This window comes from Eptesicus fuscus, chromosome 10 (genome assembly GCF_027574615.1).
Source record: "Eptesicus fuscus isolate TK198812 chromosome 10, DD_ASM_mEF_20220401, whole genome shotgun sequence".
Lineage (NCBI taxonomy): Eukaryota > Metazoa > Chordata > Mammalia > Chiroptera > Vespertilionidae > Eptesicus > Eptesicus fuscus.
The window spans coordinates 58,730,950-58,746,977 of NC_072482.1; the positions used below are offsets into that span (position 1 = coordinate 58,730,950).

General features: G+C 44.7%; 2 protein-coding genes across 2 annotated transcripts in view; one reads left to right on the plus strand and one right to left on the minus strand.

The window, feature by feature from the left end:
• Positions 1-3,554, plus strand: part of LOC103298500 (beta/gamma crystallin domain-containing protein 1-like) — a 50,003-nt gene extending 46,449 nt beyond the window's left edge. The window contains exon 20 of the mRNA XM_054721724.1: positions 1,921-3,554. Coding sequence (XP_054577699.1) covers positions 1,921-2,009 — 89 coding nt within the window. The 3' untranslated portion in view covers positions 2,010-3,554. The remainder of the gene's footprint in view (positions 1-1,920) is intronic.
• A 1,606-nt stretch (positions 3,555-5,160) lies between these two features.
• RTN4IP1 (reticulon 4 interacting protein 1) overlaps positions 5,161-16,028 on the minus strand; it is a 44,100-nt gene continuing 33,232 nt past the window's right edge. Inside the window, exon 9 of the mRNA XM_008155385.3 lies at positions 5,161-5,286. Within this exon, the coding sequence (XP_008153607.1) occupies positions 5,179-5,286 (108 nt within the window). The 3' untranslated portion in view covers positions 5,161-5,178. The remainder of the gene's footprint in view (positions 5,287-16,028) is intronic.

Consider the following 16,028-nt stretch of genomic DNA (forward strand, 5'->3'; position numbering starts at 1 on the left):
GGAATTTGTCTCAGAATGTGGGAGAATGGTGCCATCTTGTGGACATGAGCAAGTAGGGCCACATCCCACGGACTGCTAAAGAAATACAAATACATCTCTTTGGTGCACTTTATAGGAAACTATAATTTTCATTAGCTATAACTGTGGAACCATTTGTTACCTAGTGATGTTGCCATAAAGTTTATTAGACCTGTCTCCTGGTATCTGGGGAGCGAGTTATCTGGGTAAACAGTCATGTATTGTTCCAGACCACAAACATGACAATAGTGGGCGCTGATTCATGCTCACTTTAAAAACATCAGATGTCTGGGCTGATTTTAATTCTCCCAAAGGAAGAAGAATGCATCAGTTTATTTCTCAGGAACTTTATAATCTTCATGATTCTAATTAGAATTACGCTGTAATGTACACAGAAAATAAGTTAAAATACTATAATCTCGAGGAAGGGAAAGAGGACATTGGGACCTTGAGAGGGCACTTCCAGAAATCTCAGTGGGGCACACTGTGTGTCCCAATGGGCACAGTGGGATTTACTGCAGAAGTTCACGTAGAAGGCCCAATGTAGCATAGCCCTTGCATTCTATGCTACACCCAGGTGTGGAGCTCTAGACCAGTGGTAGGCAAACTGCGGCTCTGTTGACTAATGAGTTTGCCGACCACTGCCTTAGGGAAAAACACTTAAAAAACATTTTAATAATGTACTAATGTCTTTAACCTGAAGTCAAAACTTCTGGGTAAGGGTAATTAATGCCTTACGCGGTGGTCAGCAAACTCATTAGTCAACAGAGCGGCAAATTGCGGCTTTTGAGCACAGTTTGCCGACCACTGCTCTAGACCAAGCATGACTCGTTTATTTGGCCCATGTTAGCCTTTGAGTTTGACATGCTTGCTTTACTGTCAGTGATGATAAACCAAACTCTACAAGAGGAACACAAGATAAGATGATTTCCTTCCCCAGCTACCTAGCTCTATGATGTAAGTTATCAGACCTTTTGGATATTTTGTAAGTGGTTTGAAAGAGAATAAGGACATTTATTTCTTAGCATGAGGCTGCAGGATTATTTCATTGCCAGTCACACTAACCCTGCAGCCAGATGAAGATTTTTATTCTGATGGAGTCCTCGGTGACATGGCCGTGGTGCAGAGACTTATGCTAGAAAACTATAGGGTATCTGACAGCATGTTTATTCCACACTGGGGGGAAAATCAGATGAGAAGACCATGAGGCAGTCTTTAACACTCAAGTATCTGAAATATCTAGTAGTCCCCCTTGGAAAATATTCTTAAAAACATTCTGGTGAAAGGAGTTTATGGAGACCATACTCGTACAATGGATCTCAGCATCTGAAATGCGTGAATTTTATACACCAAAGCCTGTGAGCTCAGTAGTGGGAGTGCTGCCCATACCTCTGGTGTCATTCAGACCTCCCCTTTACCGAATACAGCCATTTTTCATTATTCATGCAAAACCTGTTCCGGAAGACAAAACTCTATCAGTGTATATACATCCCACTATATCAGGCCTGCCTGCTTTTCCTCTCGTACCTCGAATCCTTGACCCCACCACGGAATATATTTCAGTCTCTGCCCCTTTTCCCTTCTCTATATTCCTCCCTGTGCCCCAATATCAGGCACCTTAATGACTGTGGAGTAGGTTTTGAGACTTGCGTAGGAAAAGGAGCCCAGGAAGTGGGAGATCCTGTGTGGAGCTGCTGGTGCCCTTATGGGACTTGAACACATTTACCCCCAGTTACTGAGCCTGTCAGACTGGGCACTTGGCCGGGCTCTGCTTTTGCATTGTTTCATGCGGCACATGGCTTTGCACCTGGTTACTTCTACTCGTAACTCTGTGCTGAGGTAAACTGTCTGCTGCAGCCCCGTCACGGTGGGCACATTTCCTCATGTTCTCCTTTTTTTCAGGGGGTGCACAGTATGATCAAAACCACATTATCCTCAACACCGCCAGCAAAGAGAAGTTAACACAAGTGTGGGAAGCCATGGTCCTATGATCCTGGACAAAGAACGCAGGAGGACTATTTCTGGAGGTCTTCCAGCTACCTTGTTTAAAAGGAAAAGGACTGCTGACAGGAACCAAGAGGAAAGCGGATGTGCGCCTCAGCAACTCCAAATTCACTCTTGAACCACAGTGCCAGGACCCGGACAACTGTCTCATCTCTTCAAAAGACTAATAGTTTTAAACCAATAATTTGTTCTTCTTTCACTTCTTGCCTGTCAGTTCCTTTCAGCAGCTGCTTAAACAGGTTGCCTCATTAGCAGCGTTGGGGTGTTTTTAAAAAATCTTATCTCAAGCCGTTAAGACTGTCCATTTTACATGATTTCCAAAGACAGTGACGGGAGAGAATAGGAACAAATTCACCGACTTGGTGGACCTACAGGTGCCTTACACTTTAAAGGGAAGGGTAAAAGCTTAAGTCTGTAAGGTAGAAACTGTTTAGACCTTAGAAGAAATGTTATTAGCCTCTAGTATGGGTCTTTGACCTTCTGTTTTCTGAAATCATTAATTATGCTGTATAGCCAAGTGGGAAATTATATATTATATTCAGACATATGTTAAGGAACTGAATGAGTACAGATAAAACACTTTCATTAATATTAAAAACTAGAAAACTTAAAAAAATTTCATGTCCATGTCTGCTTACATTTATTAGCAGGATTTGGATTATTTTAATTCACCATGGGCTGCCCTAGATTTTCACACGAATGTTGTTTAAAGCTTTTCTTACAGATGCTGCTGGAACAGTATACCATGACCTAATTTATTAGCCCATCCCCACTCATCTATAACTAGTTCTGAAGCAATGTTATGCAATCCTTTGCTAAACTCGGGTAATTCAGCCTAATTCCCTGCCCTCCCATCCAGCTGCACTGGCAGGAGGCCTGCACGGGGCTACCTTACCTGTGATGTTGAACGGCCATGCTCCAAGGACAGTTCAGGTCTCGGGGTACTGCAGCCCCGTGGTCACTTATTTTGGGTGTGGAAGGCTCAGGAGGATGAGCAGCAATTCTCTTCCAAAAGGAAAGGACAAGAGGCCTTCGGTGATGCTTGTTTGTCAAATCTTAGAACTCTGAAAACCCTGAAGTTCAGCAAGCACGTCAATGAAAGTTCAAAATGTTTAACTGATGATACACTGCCAGGTGGTGCTGTTCGAACTGTGCATACTCATCTTGAACAAAACGGCTAAAACAGTCCTTGAACTCCCTCTTCTTCGTTCTGTCCCCATTTCGTTGTCCTCGGCACTGAATGCTGGTGCTCTTGTCACAGAAGAACAAACCTGGTTTCCTTTTCATCTGTTTCCCATTCTGAAGTGTTGATCCTCTCTGGAGTCTATGGTAAGCAATTATGGTCATCAGAGTAGTATCTTTGGTTTTAAAGTAATGTTTGTACATGTCCAACAGCAGCCAGCATGTCTGTCTGGTTCTGAGGTGTGTGGCTCTGAGTTTTGGCCTTCGTGCATCCATTACAGTGTGGTGGGGTAAGATCCTACAGTAGTCTCTGTTGAATTTATCGCTTGAATAAACTTGTTTCTGGTTAACTGTGTTGATGAAATCAGTTAGTAGCCCTCATTAACACTTCAAAGAGAGTCAGCTGGCAGATTAGAAACAAATGCCTGATTAGGACAAGGCAAGTTTCAGGGGGGGCTGGAATACGGCAGGGAAGTCAGCTGACTCCCCTCTTTCCAGACACTGGTGAAAGGGTGCACTACACTTTTTTGAGTGGACATGAGGGGGAGTGAGGTCCTGCCTTGAGTTTGCCTCGCACCACCCCCTCGGGGTCCTCAGAGTTAAAGAGCTGACTGTTCAGGTGGAAGTCAAAGTGGCGTATTTACAACTGAAAACATTTTTTTCTTTTGAGGTAAGTCTGTAGTGGTGAGATCAGCAATTCCAGAGAAAAGCCCTCATCCAACACACCAGTAAATGAGTCTAATAGGAATAAAGTAAGGAGAAAGTTACTCAAACAGGTCTACACTGAGTGGCCAGATTATGATGATCTCTGAACGCATAATAATCTGGCTACTCAGTGTATTTGTATCTCAAATGGGTACCAAAAGTATTCTAGACTTTTGCTGGAGATCAACCACCTATTTGCCCTGAGCTTTCTATCAGCCAGTGCAAAGGGGAAAACCGATCAGGTGCACGATTTATAGTATCTTTGATATCAAATAAATGAGGTACTCAAGAGAAGTACACTGAGTGGCCAGATTATTATGCGTTCAGAGATCATAATAATCTGGCCACTCAGTGTATATCAAAAGCTAAACGCGAGTGTCTAGGGTGCAGTAATGACGAGTACAACAGGAAATCGACACTCACCTGCAATGAATGAAGGGCAGACTAGAGATTCAATAGCCACACTGGGCTTATGGGTGAAATACCTAAATGCAGGCATTTAAAGTCAGAAACTGGAGAACTGTGGACCCCAGTGGAATGGTGGAAAGGTCCTCAGAGAAGCATGTTTCACTGGTTGAAGGAGGTCTAGCTCTTATGCAAAATGTAAGGGTTTTTAAAAGTTAGGAACTTCAGCATCACTTTCAGTTTCTAAGAGTAAACAACCGAATCACAACCAGATGTTTATATGTGACCCCAAGAGGTTCAGAACTCAGCAGAGCAGAGGAATAAAAATCAAAGGAAAACGTGCTCACTGCTGAACCAAAGAGGGAGCCAGCTTTAAGTAAGCTCTTCATGCTGCCACCATCCATCTCACTAACATAAAACAGTAAAATCAGTTTTAGCGACTAGGACAGAAGGTGCCACGATAATTTGCAAATCTGGTGTGAAAGAACAGCTTGAAAAAAACAACGTGCAATTTTCACTGACTTATAGACAAGTCCAAGTGTGGCTATTTTCATAGTGTGTCTTACATGTGCATCCGTTGTGCTGGGCAGAGGACAGACCTCTCAGCAAACAGGAACGGATTATATCAGAAAGCACTCTGGGCAGGGCAGAGGGATGGGTGGTGGTGTGGCTCACCCACAGATTTTATATCAATCTCTGCTCAGTTTAGAAGATAGGAAATTACTAGCAAAAAGTCTTCTTTTTGTTTTTTAAACTTATAACATGGAATTTATAGTCTAATCTGGAAAGGGATGGCTAGAAAAAAGTTTGGGCCCACCAGCACTCACCAAATAAGAGAGCCAGTAATCACCAAACACTATTTATTTAAATAACATTAATTACAGTCTTTCCTCGTGCATGTCCTCTTTCCACCTTCAGAAAGGCTTCTGGAACTTTAGAAAAAGGAAAGGTTTTTTCAATAACTGGCTGAATCTGTAAAACACAAGAAGAGGTTGACTGGTAGGTAAGAACAGCGACATCCATCAAGGCAGGTAACGTCTGTAATCAGTTTCTTCACTAAGGCAGACCCAGCCTCTGTTCGGTCTGTCTGTGCCTCTGGGTAGGAGCTCTCTGCCAGGCCAGGCCTGTGACTGCTGCCCCTGTTCCCATCTGCTCCTCCTCTCTGTGAGGTAGCCCAGCTGCATCATCACTCCACCTAACTTCTGCTCGGCTGGTCATGTCACTCTCCTACTCAGAACCCTTCAACAGCCCCCAAAACTGCATTCAAAGGCCACCACCATCCAAATCTCAGCCCTCACACAGACTCCACACTTCACCAAAATGGTCTGCTTGTCATTGTCTGACATGGTGAGTTTGTGCCTCTCTGTGTTCTACCACCCTTCCCACCCAGGCCCCGCCCTTCCCTTCCTGACCTCCCAGTTTGCAGTGTTCTCTCAACTGCTACAGGACCCATGAGGCCCTCTTTATGGACTGCTTGTTACAGCTGAGTACATGTCTCACCTACCCAGTTGGGAAATACCAAAGAGGGTAGGTACCCCAAGGTTCTTGCTGTAGGTATCCCTGTGGCCCCTCACAGGCAGTGCACTGAATGAGGACAGATTTTTTTTGTTTTAATTTGTTAACTGTTTGGCATATTTACTCGACCAGAGCTGAGAGTATCTGTGGTATAGGCCACCTCTTTTGTATCCTCCACAACACCCAGAACAATGCTAGGCATGTGACAGGAGCTTAATAAATATCACTTATATCTATGACAAAGTAGGCAAGACTATACAGTGGGGTAAAGACAGTCTTTTCAATAAATGGTGTTGGAAAAACTGGGCAGACACATAAAAAATGAAACTAGTCCACTTTCTCACACCATATACAAGAATAAACTAAAACTGGATTAAAGTAAGACCTAAAACCATGAAACTCCTAGAAAAAAAAACATAGGCAGTAAACTGTTTGACACTGCTCAAAGCAACATTTTTTTGGCTATATCTCCTAGGGCAGTGGTCGGCAAACTGCGGCTCGCGAGCCGCGGTTTGCCGCTCTGTTGACTAATGAGTTTGCCAACCACTGTGGTAGGGGCTTAATCACAAAGGAACAACAACAGCCTGTAATTATTGGAATCGAGAGTCTAGGTCAGTGGTCGGCAAACTCATTAGTCAACAGAGTGGCAAACCGGGCGAAGGAAACCAACAAAATAAAAAGACAACTTACTGAATGTGAGAAGATACTCACCAATGATACATCTGAAAAGGGCTAATATTCAAGTATACAAGGAACTCATACAACTCAATGCCCCAAAACAAACAATCTGATTAAAAAATAGGCAGAGGACCAAATAGACATTTCTCCAAAGAGGACATATGGTGGCCAATAGACATAAAAAGATGCTCGATGTCAGTAATAATCAAGGAAATACAAATTAAAACCACAATTATATATCACCTCACACCTGTGCCTATTATCAATAAATCAACAAACAACAAGTATTCACTGCAGCATTATTAGAGGTGGAAGCAACCTAAGTGTCCATCAATAGACAACTGCCTAAAGAAGATGCAGTACATATATACAATGGAATATTACTCAACTGTAAAGAAGAATGAAATCTTGCCATTTGTGACAACATGGATGGACCTACAGGGTAGTATTATACTGTGAAATAAATCAGACAGAGAAAGACAAATACCATACAATTTGCTTATGTATGGAATCAAAAAAGAAATGAACAAACAAAACAGAAACAAACTCACAGATATAGAGAACAAAACTGATGGTCACAAGCTGGAGTTGAGAGGCTGGGGAGGGGGGTTGAGAGGCTAGGTGAAAAGGGGAAGGGATTAAAATGCCAGTTATAAAAAAAAGTTACAGGATATAAAGTACAGCGCAGGGAATCCTATATAATAAAAGCCTAATATGCTAAGTATCCGGTTATCTGGTTGTCTGTTCAACCAATCAAAGCATAATATGCTAATGATATGCTAAGGCTGCTCAACTGCTCACTATGACATGCACTGACCACCAGGAGGCACATGCTCCTAGGTTAGCTTTCTGCTAGGGTCCAACCAATCAGGACTGAGCGAGAAGGGCCAGACACGCCCTGGAGCCCTCTCATGGTCCCTCCCTGGCTGGCCAACCTCCCGCGTCCCTCCCCAGCCCTGATCATGCACTGATTGGGGCCCTTCCACCTTACCTGAGCCCTCTCCCAATGCTGGCTGAGGGACCCTCCCTCCCAAGTGCACCAATTTCGTGCACCAGGCCTCTAGTTTAGTCAATAATATTGGAGTAACTATGTATGGTGTTACATGGGTATTGGAAATATCAGGGTGATGACTTTATAAGTTATATAAATGTCTAACTGCTATGTTGTACATCTGAAATGAATATCTACACTAATAAAAGAGAAACATGCAAATTGACGATACCTCCGCTATGCCCACCAGCCACACCCACCAGCCAATCAGGAGCGAGTATGCAAATTAACCCAACAAAGATGGCTGCGGCCAGAGAGAGAGCAGGAGGCTTGGGTTTCCCCGGCAATGGAGGAAGCCAAGCTTCCCGCGTGCCCTGGCCTCTGCTCAAGGCTACAAAGTTTCAATTATAGAAGATAAATAAATCCCAGATCCCAGGGCCTCTGCTTGGGTCGCCGGGGGGTGTGGCCGGCCTGCAAACCACCACAGGCCCCTCTCCCAGGCCGCCCCATGCCCCAAGGGAACCCCCACCCTGATCTGGGACACCCTTCAGGGCAAACCAGCCAACCCCCACCCATGCACCAGGCCTCTATCCTATCTAATAAAAGAGTGATATGCAAATTGACCATCACTCCAACACACAAGATGGCTGCCCCGATGTGGACACAAGATGGCCACCACATGATGGCCAGCAGGGGAGGGCAGTTGGGGGGGACCCAGGCCTGCAGGAGAAGGCAGTTTGGGGTGACCAGGCCTGCAGGGGAGGGCAGTTAGGGGTGACCAGGCCTGCAGGGGAGGGCAGTTAGGGGTGACCAGGCCTGCAGGGGAGGGCAGTTAGGGGCAATCAGGCTGGCAGAGGTGGTTAGGGGGTGATCAGGCTGGCAGGCAGAAGTGGTTAGGGGCAATCAGGAAGGCAGGCAGGTGAGCAGTTGGGAGCCAGCAGTCCTGGATTGTGAGAGGGATGTCCAACTGCCCGTTTAGGCCCAATTCTACTGGGATCGGGCCTAAATGGGCAGTCGGACATCCCTCGAGGGGTCCCAGACTGGAGAGGGTGCAGGCTGGGCTGAGGGACACACACCCCCATGCACGAATTTTGTGCACTGGGCCTTTAGTAACGTATATCACCTATAGTTGAAATATAAATATTTTTAAAATGAATACAGAAAAATAAGACACGGTTAATAAAACAAATTTTTTTTTTTTAATATCACTTAGGTGAAAACCAGTCAGATAACTGGGAAATAAGAGTTGTATGTGGGCAATCTGGGCCTGAGGAGAATTCGCCAAGGGCTGAAACTGCCCTGGGAGACTTGGCTGAATAGCGAAGATGTTGGTCAGCCTCAGCCCTTCACAAATGCCTGAATGTTATTTTTACCATACGGTTCAATGGTACTACCAAACACCTCCTTCAGAAACTAGGTCCCAGGTAGCACCCTCTCCCCATTCTGAGCTCTTCATTTTCAAAGCTTCAAGCAAAGTCAGTAACTGACACAGTGGACCACCTCCTGTACCTCCACGGGGTAAGCTGTCTGAAGGCATAAGCCAACGTATATGTTTTCTGATACTTTTCCTTTTACAAAAGGAAGAAGAGTTATGTAGTGTTCAGATGCACCTTTCTCTTGTGTGAATTTCCTAGCTCAGCCACCAGAAGAGCACCTCAGACTCAAACGTTCCCTTCTCCAAAGAGTTGGAAGTTCTTCTGTATGCACAAATCACAATAAGCTCATGATAAAAGTAACAGCTGATAAGTGTCCTCCCTGCGACAGGTGCCCTTCTAAGTGCTCTATATAGTTTACCTCATTTAATCCCTATAGCCACCTTACAAGGTAGGTACTATTACCACTTTACAGATGAAGAAATTAAGGCACAGAGTTAAGTAAGTTGCCCATCACATAACTGCCAAGTGGTAAGGCAGAATTCGATCTACTACCAGAGTCTGTGCTCTCACAACTGCTCACTGAGCCTTTCATATAATGTCAGCTGCTTTCTACAGCTCCTTCTAAAATATTAAGGTGGGGAAAGGTAGCCAAGGATTATAACCACTTACCTGTATTTTGGCTGGCCTGCCTTGTGCTATGGGACCATGCCAGCTGCAGAAGTGGTCCCTAAACCCTGTGTCCAATGCCACCCCTCCCATCAGCACCATGGAGGACATCCCTGATCAGTAATCATGGTCCTCCCAGCAAGCTGAGCATGACTTTCAGAACTCAACATTGCAGCCACTATGAACAGATCTGAGCCGGCTTGTCAGATGAAACCTATTTGCCTTCTCTGCTAAAAAGAATGGAATGCACTAATGTTGTGTCTTGCATGTCCCACAAGAAACCTCCTAACCCTCCAATCTCTCTAAAGCTCCTGGGACATTGTTTTCTGGATGCTGATTACCTGAAAAGGAATCACCTGAATGCATGCTTAAAATGCAGAGTCCTTGGCCTCCTAAATCAGAATCTCTAGGGATGAGGTGGAGACAATTCATTTGAAATAAGCTTCCCAGGTGAATTTCTGCACACTAGCAGCCTTTTGCCCTATTCTTAGGGTCCCTGACTCATATCATACACATATTTATTCATTCCACAAAGACCGACTGTGTGCCTTCTAAGTGCTAGGCACTAATCCAAAGCCGGAACACAAAACAGGCACCTGTGACAAATTAAGAAAGAAAGGAGGCAGTGACACAGACTCCTCATAGAGCATTGGACACCAGTCACAGAACAAGGCAGCAGCTTGGCCCAGAGGCCACAGAGGAGCCTGAATTCACTGCTCCGCTCCAGCACGAGCTGCCTCGGGTCATCCTGCTCTGGTCACTTTAGACTCTGATGGGAGACCGGGTCTGGAACTGATGACACAGGCCGCCTGCAGCCACTGCACACTTTAATCGGGCTGGTCAGGCCTATTGTAGCGGATAACCCCAGAAGGCTGACTGTGGCATAATGAGTCATTCAGCTCTTCCCATAAGTGACAAAAAAAAGAGGCTCTTGATTAACAGGCAGGCAAATGCCAATGTTGGCCGAATATGCGACGGAGATTAACTTAGATAATGAGGCAGTGTCTGTGGACAGCTTTGCTTCAGACCAACAATGCTCGTTTGTTATGGACAAAGGGATCAGGGTAAAAACCCAGAGGGGAAAGAAAGGTGACACGCAGTGAGGTGGAGACGGTTATGTGATGACACTGCTATAGTCCACCCAGCACAGGGAGCCCTGTTATAAAGCGAGTGGGCTCATCACCACACCTCCACTGCGGACGGGGCTCACAGCTGACCGGGAGGCAGATGCCATGGCAGCAGCACTCATTCCAGTCTTGGCCCCAAACTCGGGGTCTCCTGATGGTGCCTTACCTTCATTAAACACAGGCTGTAGAAAGCCAGGCCCCAGAGGCTGGCACTTGTTGCCTGACATCCCTCCTATGAGGAGTTAGGGACAGTGGGAACCTCAGCCTCCCTTGTTCCTCCGAGGCATACTGATGCTTACCAGCCTCGGAGCAAAACCCTGTCTGCCCCTTGAGGGAAAGAGGCAAGAAAAGCTCGCTCACCACAAAGCACAGGAAAGCTGGTGGTGCAAGGACATCATCCAAACAGGCACAGCAGAAGGTTTTCCCTCAATTCCCATTTTCCCAGTGAGCTCTGCAGAACAGGAGAGCTTAAAAGGCACCCCAATACTAAGCGAGCCTATTTGAGAGGTTGGGAAACCGAACTGCAAGTGGTTAAGTGCAAGGTCAGAGCAGTCAGCAGAGGAGACACATTCAGGACAGCATGTGTGAGTGCCTGTGGGGAGGGAAGCTCGGGGCAGTCTGCCCAGCTGTCCTCCAGACCCTGCCTCAGCCTCCATAGCACATGGAAACCGCAGATCTCAGAGGGCGGGGTGTATGAGGAGAGACAGACGAGTGACAGAAACCACCAAGATGACCTAAGGGTCCTGGCATGAGTCCAAGTCCACACTTCTGTGGCCAGACACCAGGGACCCAGGGCAGGGTGACAGAACCACAGTTCCAGCCTCTTGAACAGGTATGGCCCTGATCTCCAAGATAGGTTCAATATTTCCAGGGTCGGGGTAAAGGGGAATGAGGGGACTTAAACTAAGGAGACATAAAGAAGACAAAAGAAAGAGGCAGACTTTGTTTGGATTTGCTATTTCTGGAACTTCCTGCCCTAGATAGAAAACATTAAGCTAGAAGATAGGCGGTGAGATGGGGTGGGATGGGGATACTCTCAAAGGGAGTAACTGTGCCCATTTTGGAAAGCATCCAGGACTTGTCCCTGGGTCCCCATGAAAAAAAGGCACTCCTTCCTGCCAGGTGTGAGGGAAACTCTGCCTATATTTCCTCACAGAAATAATCTCAGCAGCATCCGAAAACATCTGTGGCGTCAAGGCTTCAGATCCATGAGGCACTTGCCATATCTGGCAAGACAGCCCTCTTCTAGTGTTCCTAGGATTCAATCCCTGGTCACTGCATTCTTTCTGTGGAGGAAAAAATCCCGTTGCCAATAAGGAGCCTACAGTTTTGCAATGTAATTAACTGCCTAAACTAGGGCCTGGTCATCTCAACAGGGGTCTGGGAAATTGCCTGACTCGGAATTTGGTACATTTTTTTCTCTAAAACTGTACTATATGGTAATCTCTAGCCACATGTGGCTATTTGAATTTAAGCTAATCAAAAGTCAATAAAATGAAACAGTCCCTCAGTTGAACTAGCCACCTTTCAAGTGGTCAACAGCCACATGTGGCTAGTGGCTACCAGACTGCACAGTGCAGACAGAGAACTTCTCCATCCCTACAGGGAGCCAGTGTATAGCACTGCTCAGAGGTAACTCAGCATTGCCAAAATACCTTCACACCCTACTGGGTGAAGCAGAGTTCCAGTGGGCCCTCAGTAAATGTTCTGAATTCATTTCGAATTAGTACACAGGAACTATTCTGATGCTTTATGTCAAATAAAGACATAAACAGAAGTATCTACATAATCACTCAATCAAGAAGCTTGGCTGGTCACCTAGGATCTTCAATAGACCTGTGGACATTAAGTATATGACATCAAAGGTCTTTAATTATCACATGAAGAACGTGTGCAAAGAAACATACTAAAAAAGATGAAAGGGTACAAAGAAAAATTTCCCTTGCCGAAGCCGGTTTGGCTCAGTGGATAGAGCGTCGGCCTGCGGACTCAAGGGTCCCAGGTTCGATTCCGGTCAAGGGCATGTACCTTGGTTGCGGGCACATCCCCAGTAGGGGGTGTGCAAGAGGCAGCTGATCGATGTTTCTCTCTAATCGATGTTTCTAACTCTCTATCCCTCTCCTTCCTCTCTGTAAAAAATCAATAAAATATATTTAAAAAAAGAAAAAAAAGAAAAATTTCCCTCCCATACTCGATCCTCAGCCACCTAGTTCCCCTCCTCAAGGGCAGCCAATATTTTAATTTTTTAAAAATCTTTTGATATATTTTATGCTTGTGGCAGCCAGAGTAACAAAACCTGCGAATATGATAACTTAATTTGCAAAAGGGTCTCTGCAGATGAGATTGTGGTCAGGATCTTGAGGTGGGGGAATTAGCTGGGTAGATCCAACATAATCACAAGGGGGAGCAGAGGATTAGTCAGAAGGAAAGAGATGATAATGGAAGCAGAGGTCAAAGTGACACAAGGCCATGAGCCAAGGAATATCGGCAGCCTCTAGAAGCTGGAGAAGGCAAAGAAACAGGCCCTCCCCACCACCTGCCTCCAAAGGAACACAGATCTGCTGACCCATTTTGGACTTCTGACCTCCACAACTATAAGATAAGTGTTATTTTAAGCCACAACACTTATGGTAATTTGTTACAGCACCAATAAGAAACTAACACAGGCATATGAAGGCAAATATATATAAATATTTTCCCTGAAAGCACAGTCATTTTTATCAGTGGCAGATTGCGATCTTAAAATTGCCTCATCACCTCCTCTCAGTCCTGAGAGATACTGACAGATTCAAGAAGAGGATTTTGTAGATAGAACTCAAACTTCACCTATCTAATATTTGGATGATTAAGCAAGCAAAAAACAATGAAGGTTCTGTGAGAAATTTATTTTTATTTTTTTACGATTTTTAATTGATTTTTCTAGAGTAAGAGGAACAGAGAGGAAGAGAGGAGAGAAACATCAATGTGAGAGTGAAACATCGATAGGCTGCCTCTTGCATGCCCCCTACTGAGGACAGAGCCGACAACCTTTTGGCCCAATCCTCACCAACTGACAATATCCAACCGTGTCCTACTGGCCAGGGAGAGAAATTTAGTTTTTAACTATTATTGTCCCAATCTTAAAGGCAGCAAAGGATGGTAGCAGGAACTGTCCCAGAGTTCATGAGACCTGGGCCCTGCCTAGCTCTGTGACCTTGAACATGTCATTTAGTCTCTTAGAGCCTCAGTCTCTCTAAACGTGACACAGTGGCAGGATGGGGAGTGGAGGAGGGGAGGACAGTAAGCTAGATATGTGCTAGGTTTTCATGTTTTTAATCTTTGAGTATGTTAATCAATGACACATGTTTGGCCCAAATCTAATATTTGCTATGGCCCTCCCACTCCCAACCAAAAATGATGGCTAAATAGTATAAAAAAATAAAAAAAGCTTATTGTGCTTAGCAGAAAATGGCACAAGGCACAATTTCAGCTGCCCATTATACTCAATGTGTTGATTGTAAATCATTAAATCATTCTCTGTATCAGCCTACTGATACAGAGAACATATTTGGAATACCCAAAAAACTGGTAACACTAGTTGCATCTGACAGGGGGAATCTCAGTCACTGAGGGACAGGAGTCAAAGGAAGATTTCTTGAAATTACTTTTCCTAGCTTTTAAATTTAAACCTTGCAAATGTATATCTATTTAAAAACTTTAAGTAGATTTTAAAAGAGTAGGTTCTTTTGGTTCATGGTTTCACAGTGTCCAACAACTATAGACCCTCTATCAGATGCCTCGAATTAGAGTCATTAAGCACTCAGCCAAAACCTAAAGAATGTCAATCTTTACTAACCACACAATATGTAAGTAGACCAGATAGGTAATCCTTTCTGATTTCCAAGTGTAGGCAGTCAGTGACCTGTTGCGCCCACAAAGAAAAAGGATGAACGATAAGACAGCCGACCTCACCAGGGCATCCAATGTCACATATCAACTTCCATGGTTCCAGAGCCCTTCACTGTCAGAATTACACCCAAGCCCAAGTAACCCCGGTGCAGAGAAGGTCAGAAGAATATTTCCTCACTGCTCCTCGTTCAAGGATACTTCAAGGGCATCTATATTTCTATCATTTCCTTTATTAGCCATTCTACCAGTTATCTGCCAAGTTTAATAGATACATATACACAAGTCACCTCTTTTCTTTGTTTCGTAAATAGTATTTTCCAGGTAGAGAGAAAGAGACAGTGTTTTGAATACAAAGCGGTAGTGGTAAGCTAAAGGACAGCCTGAAGCAGCTATCAGGACAAGCAGAGTTGTGTGGTGGCCGCTGTAGGACAGGGACCTCTCTAATAACGGGGCTCCAACCACATGAGCACTATGCAGAATCATGGGCCAAATTATCTTACAATAGTTTATTCTCGTCTTTCTAAAAATAAAATAAGCATCCAAGGGATGTGGGAAGACCCCTGCAAAGGAGCACTCACACAGTGATAATAAGGCTGAGCCCTCCATCTACACAGCCAGATTCAGAAGTCTGAGAAAAGGCATGCAAATTTGGAACCAAAAAATTTAGGGAAGAGTAGTAGGTCTTTACTATCACATACTGTATGTAGTTCCTTGGCTGTAACAGAATTTAAAAAACAAAACAGTACATGTACAAAAAGAAGTCAGACGTTTCTAGGAACTGTCCATTTCACAACTGAAATAGAACAATAAAATGGGCCAGCAAGGGGCAGGTGCCAGCAGAAGCAAGTCCATCGCAAAGGGTCTTTGCAAGTGGCTTAGCATGGATCACGCGGTGGTAATGCTGGCCCTGCTCCAATCACTTTCCCTGCCCACTGTAAAATGACAAGGGAAGTCCCAGATCATACTTAGGCACTGAGAATGCAGCTGAAGGTGGAGAAGGAAAAGCACAGGACTGGGAGTCAGGAAGTATGAATTCTGGTCCCACCTCTGCAAATGAGCAAGTCCCATTATCTCTTTGAGCCAGTTTTCTCATCTGTAAAATGGGAATGATTTTATCTATGCCCTCATGCAATCCTCTAGAGTATATAAGGTTCTCCATCCTATAATTCCATATAATCTCTCAATAAAGTCATAAATATCAGCACCAAAATATGAGTTTTCCTTCTGGGTTATCTTTCAAAGATGGAATATCAGGGTGATTAAGATTGTGTATGAACTCAAACGGCAGTAGCTGAGGAGACTTTCAACCCTCAACAGCCCTGAAAGGCCTTTTGATACCCCAAAAGATATGACCAGACTATAAGCAGCAGTCCTTCCCCACAATGCCCACTGCAGGATAGCCACGAGTGGTCGGAAAACCAACCAGTTATCCCCACAGAGTCTCCATCCATCCTCACCCATGTCTTGCCCATC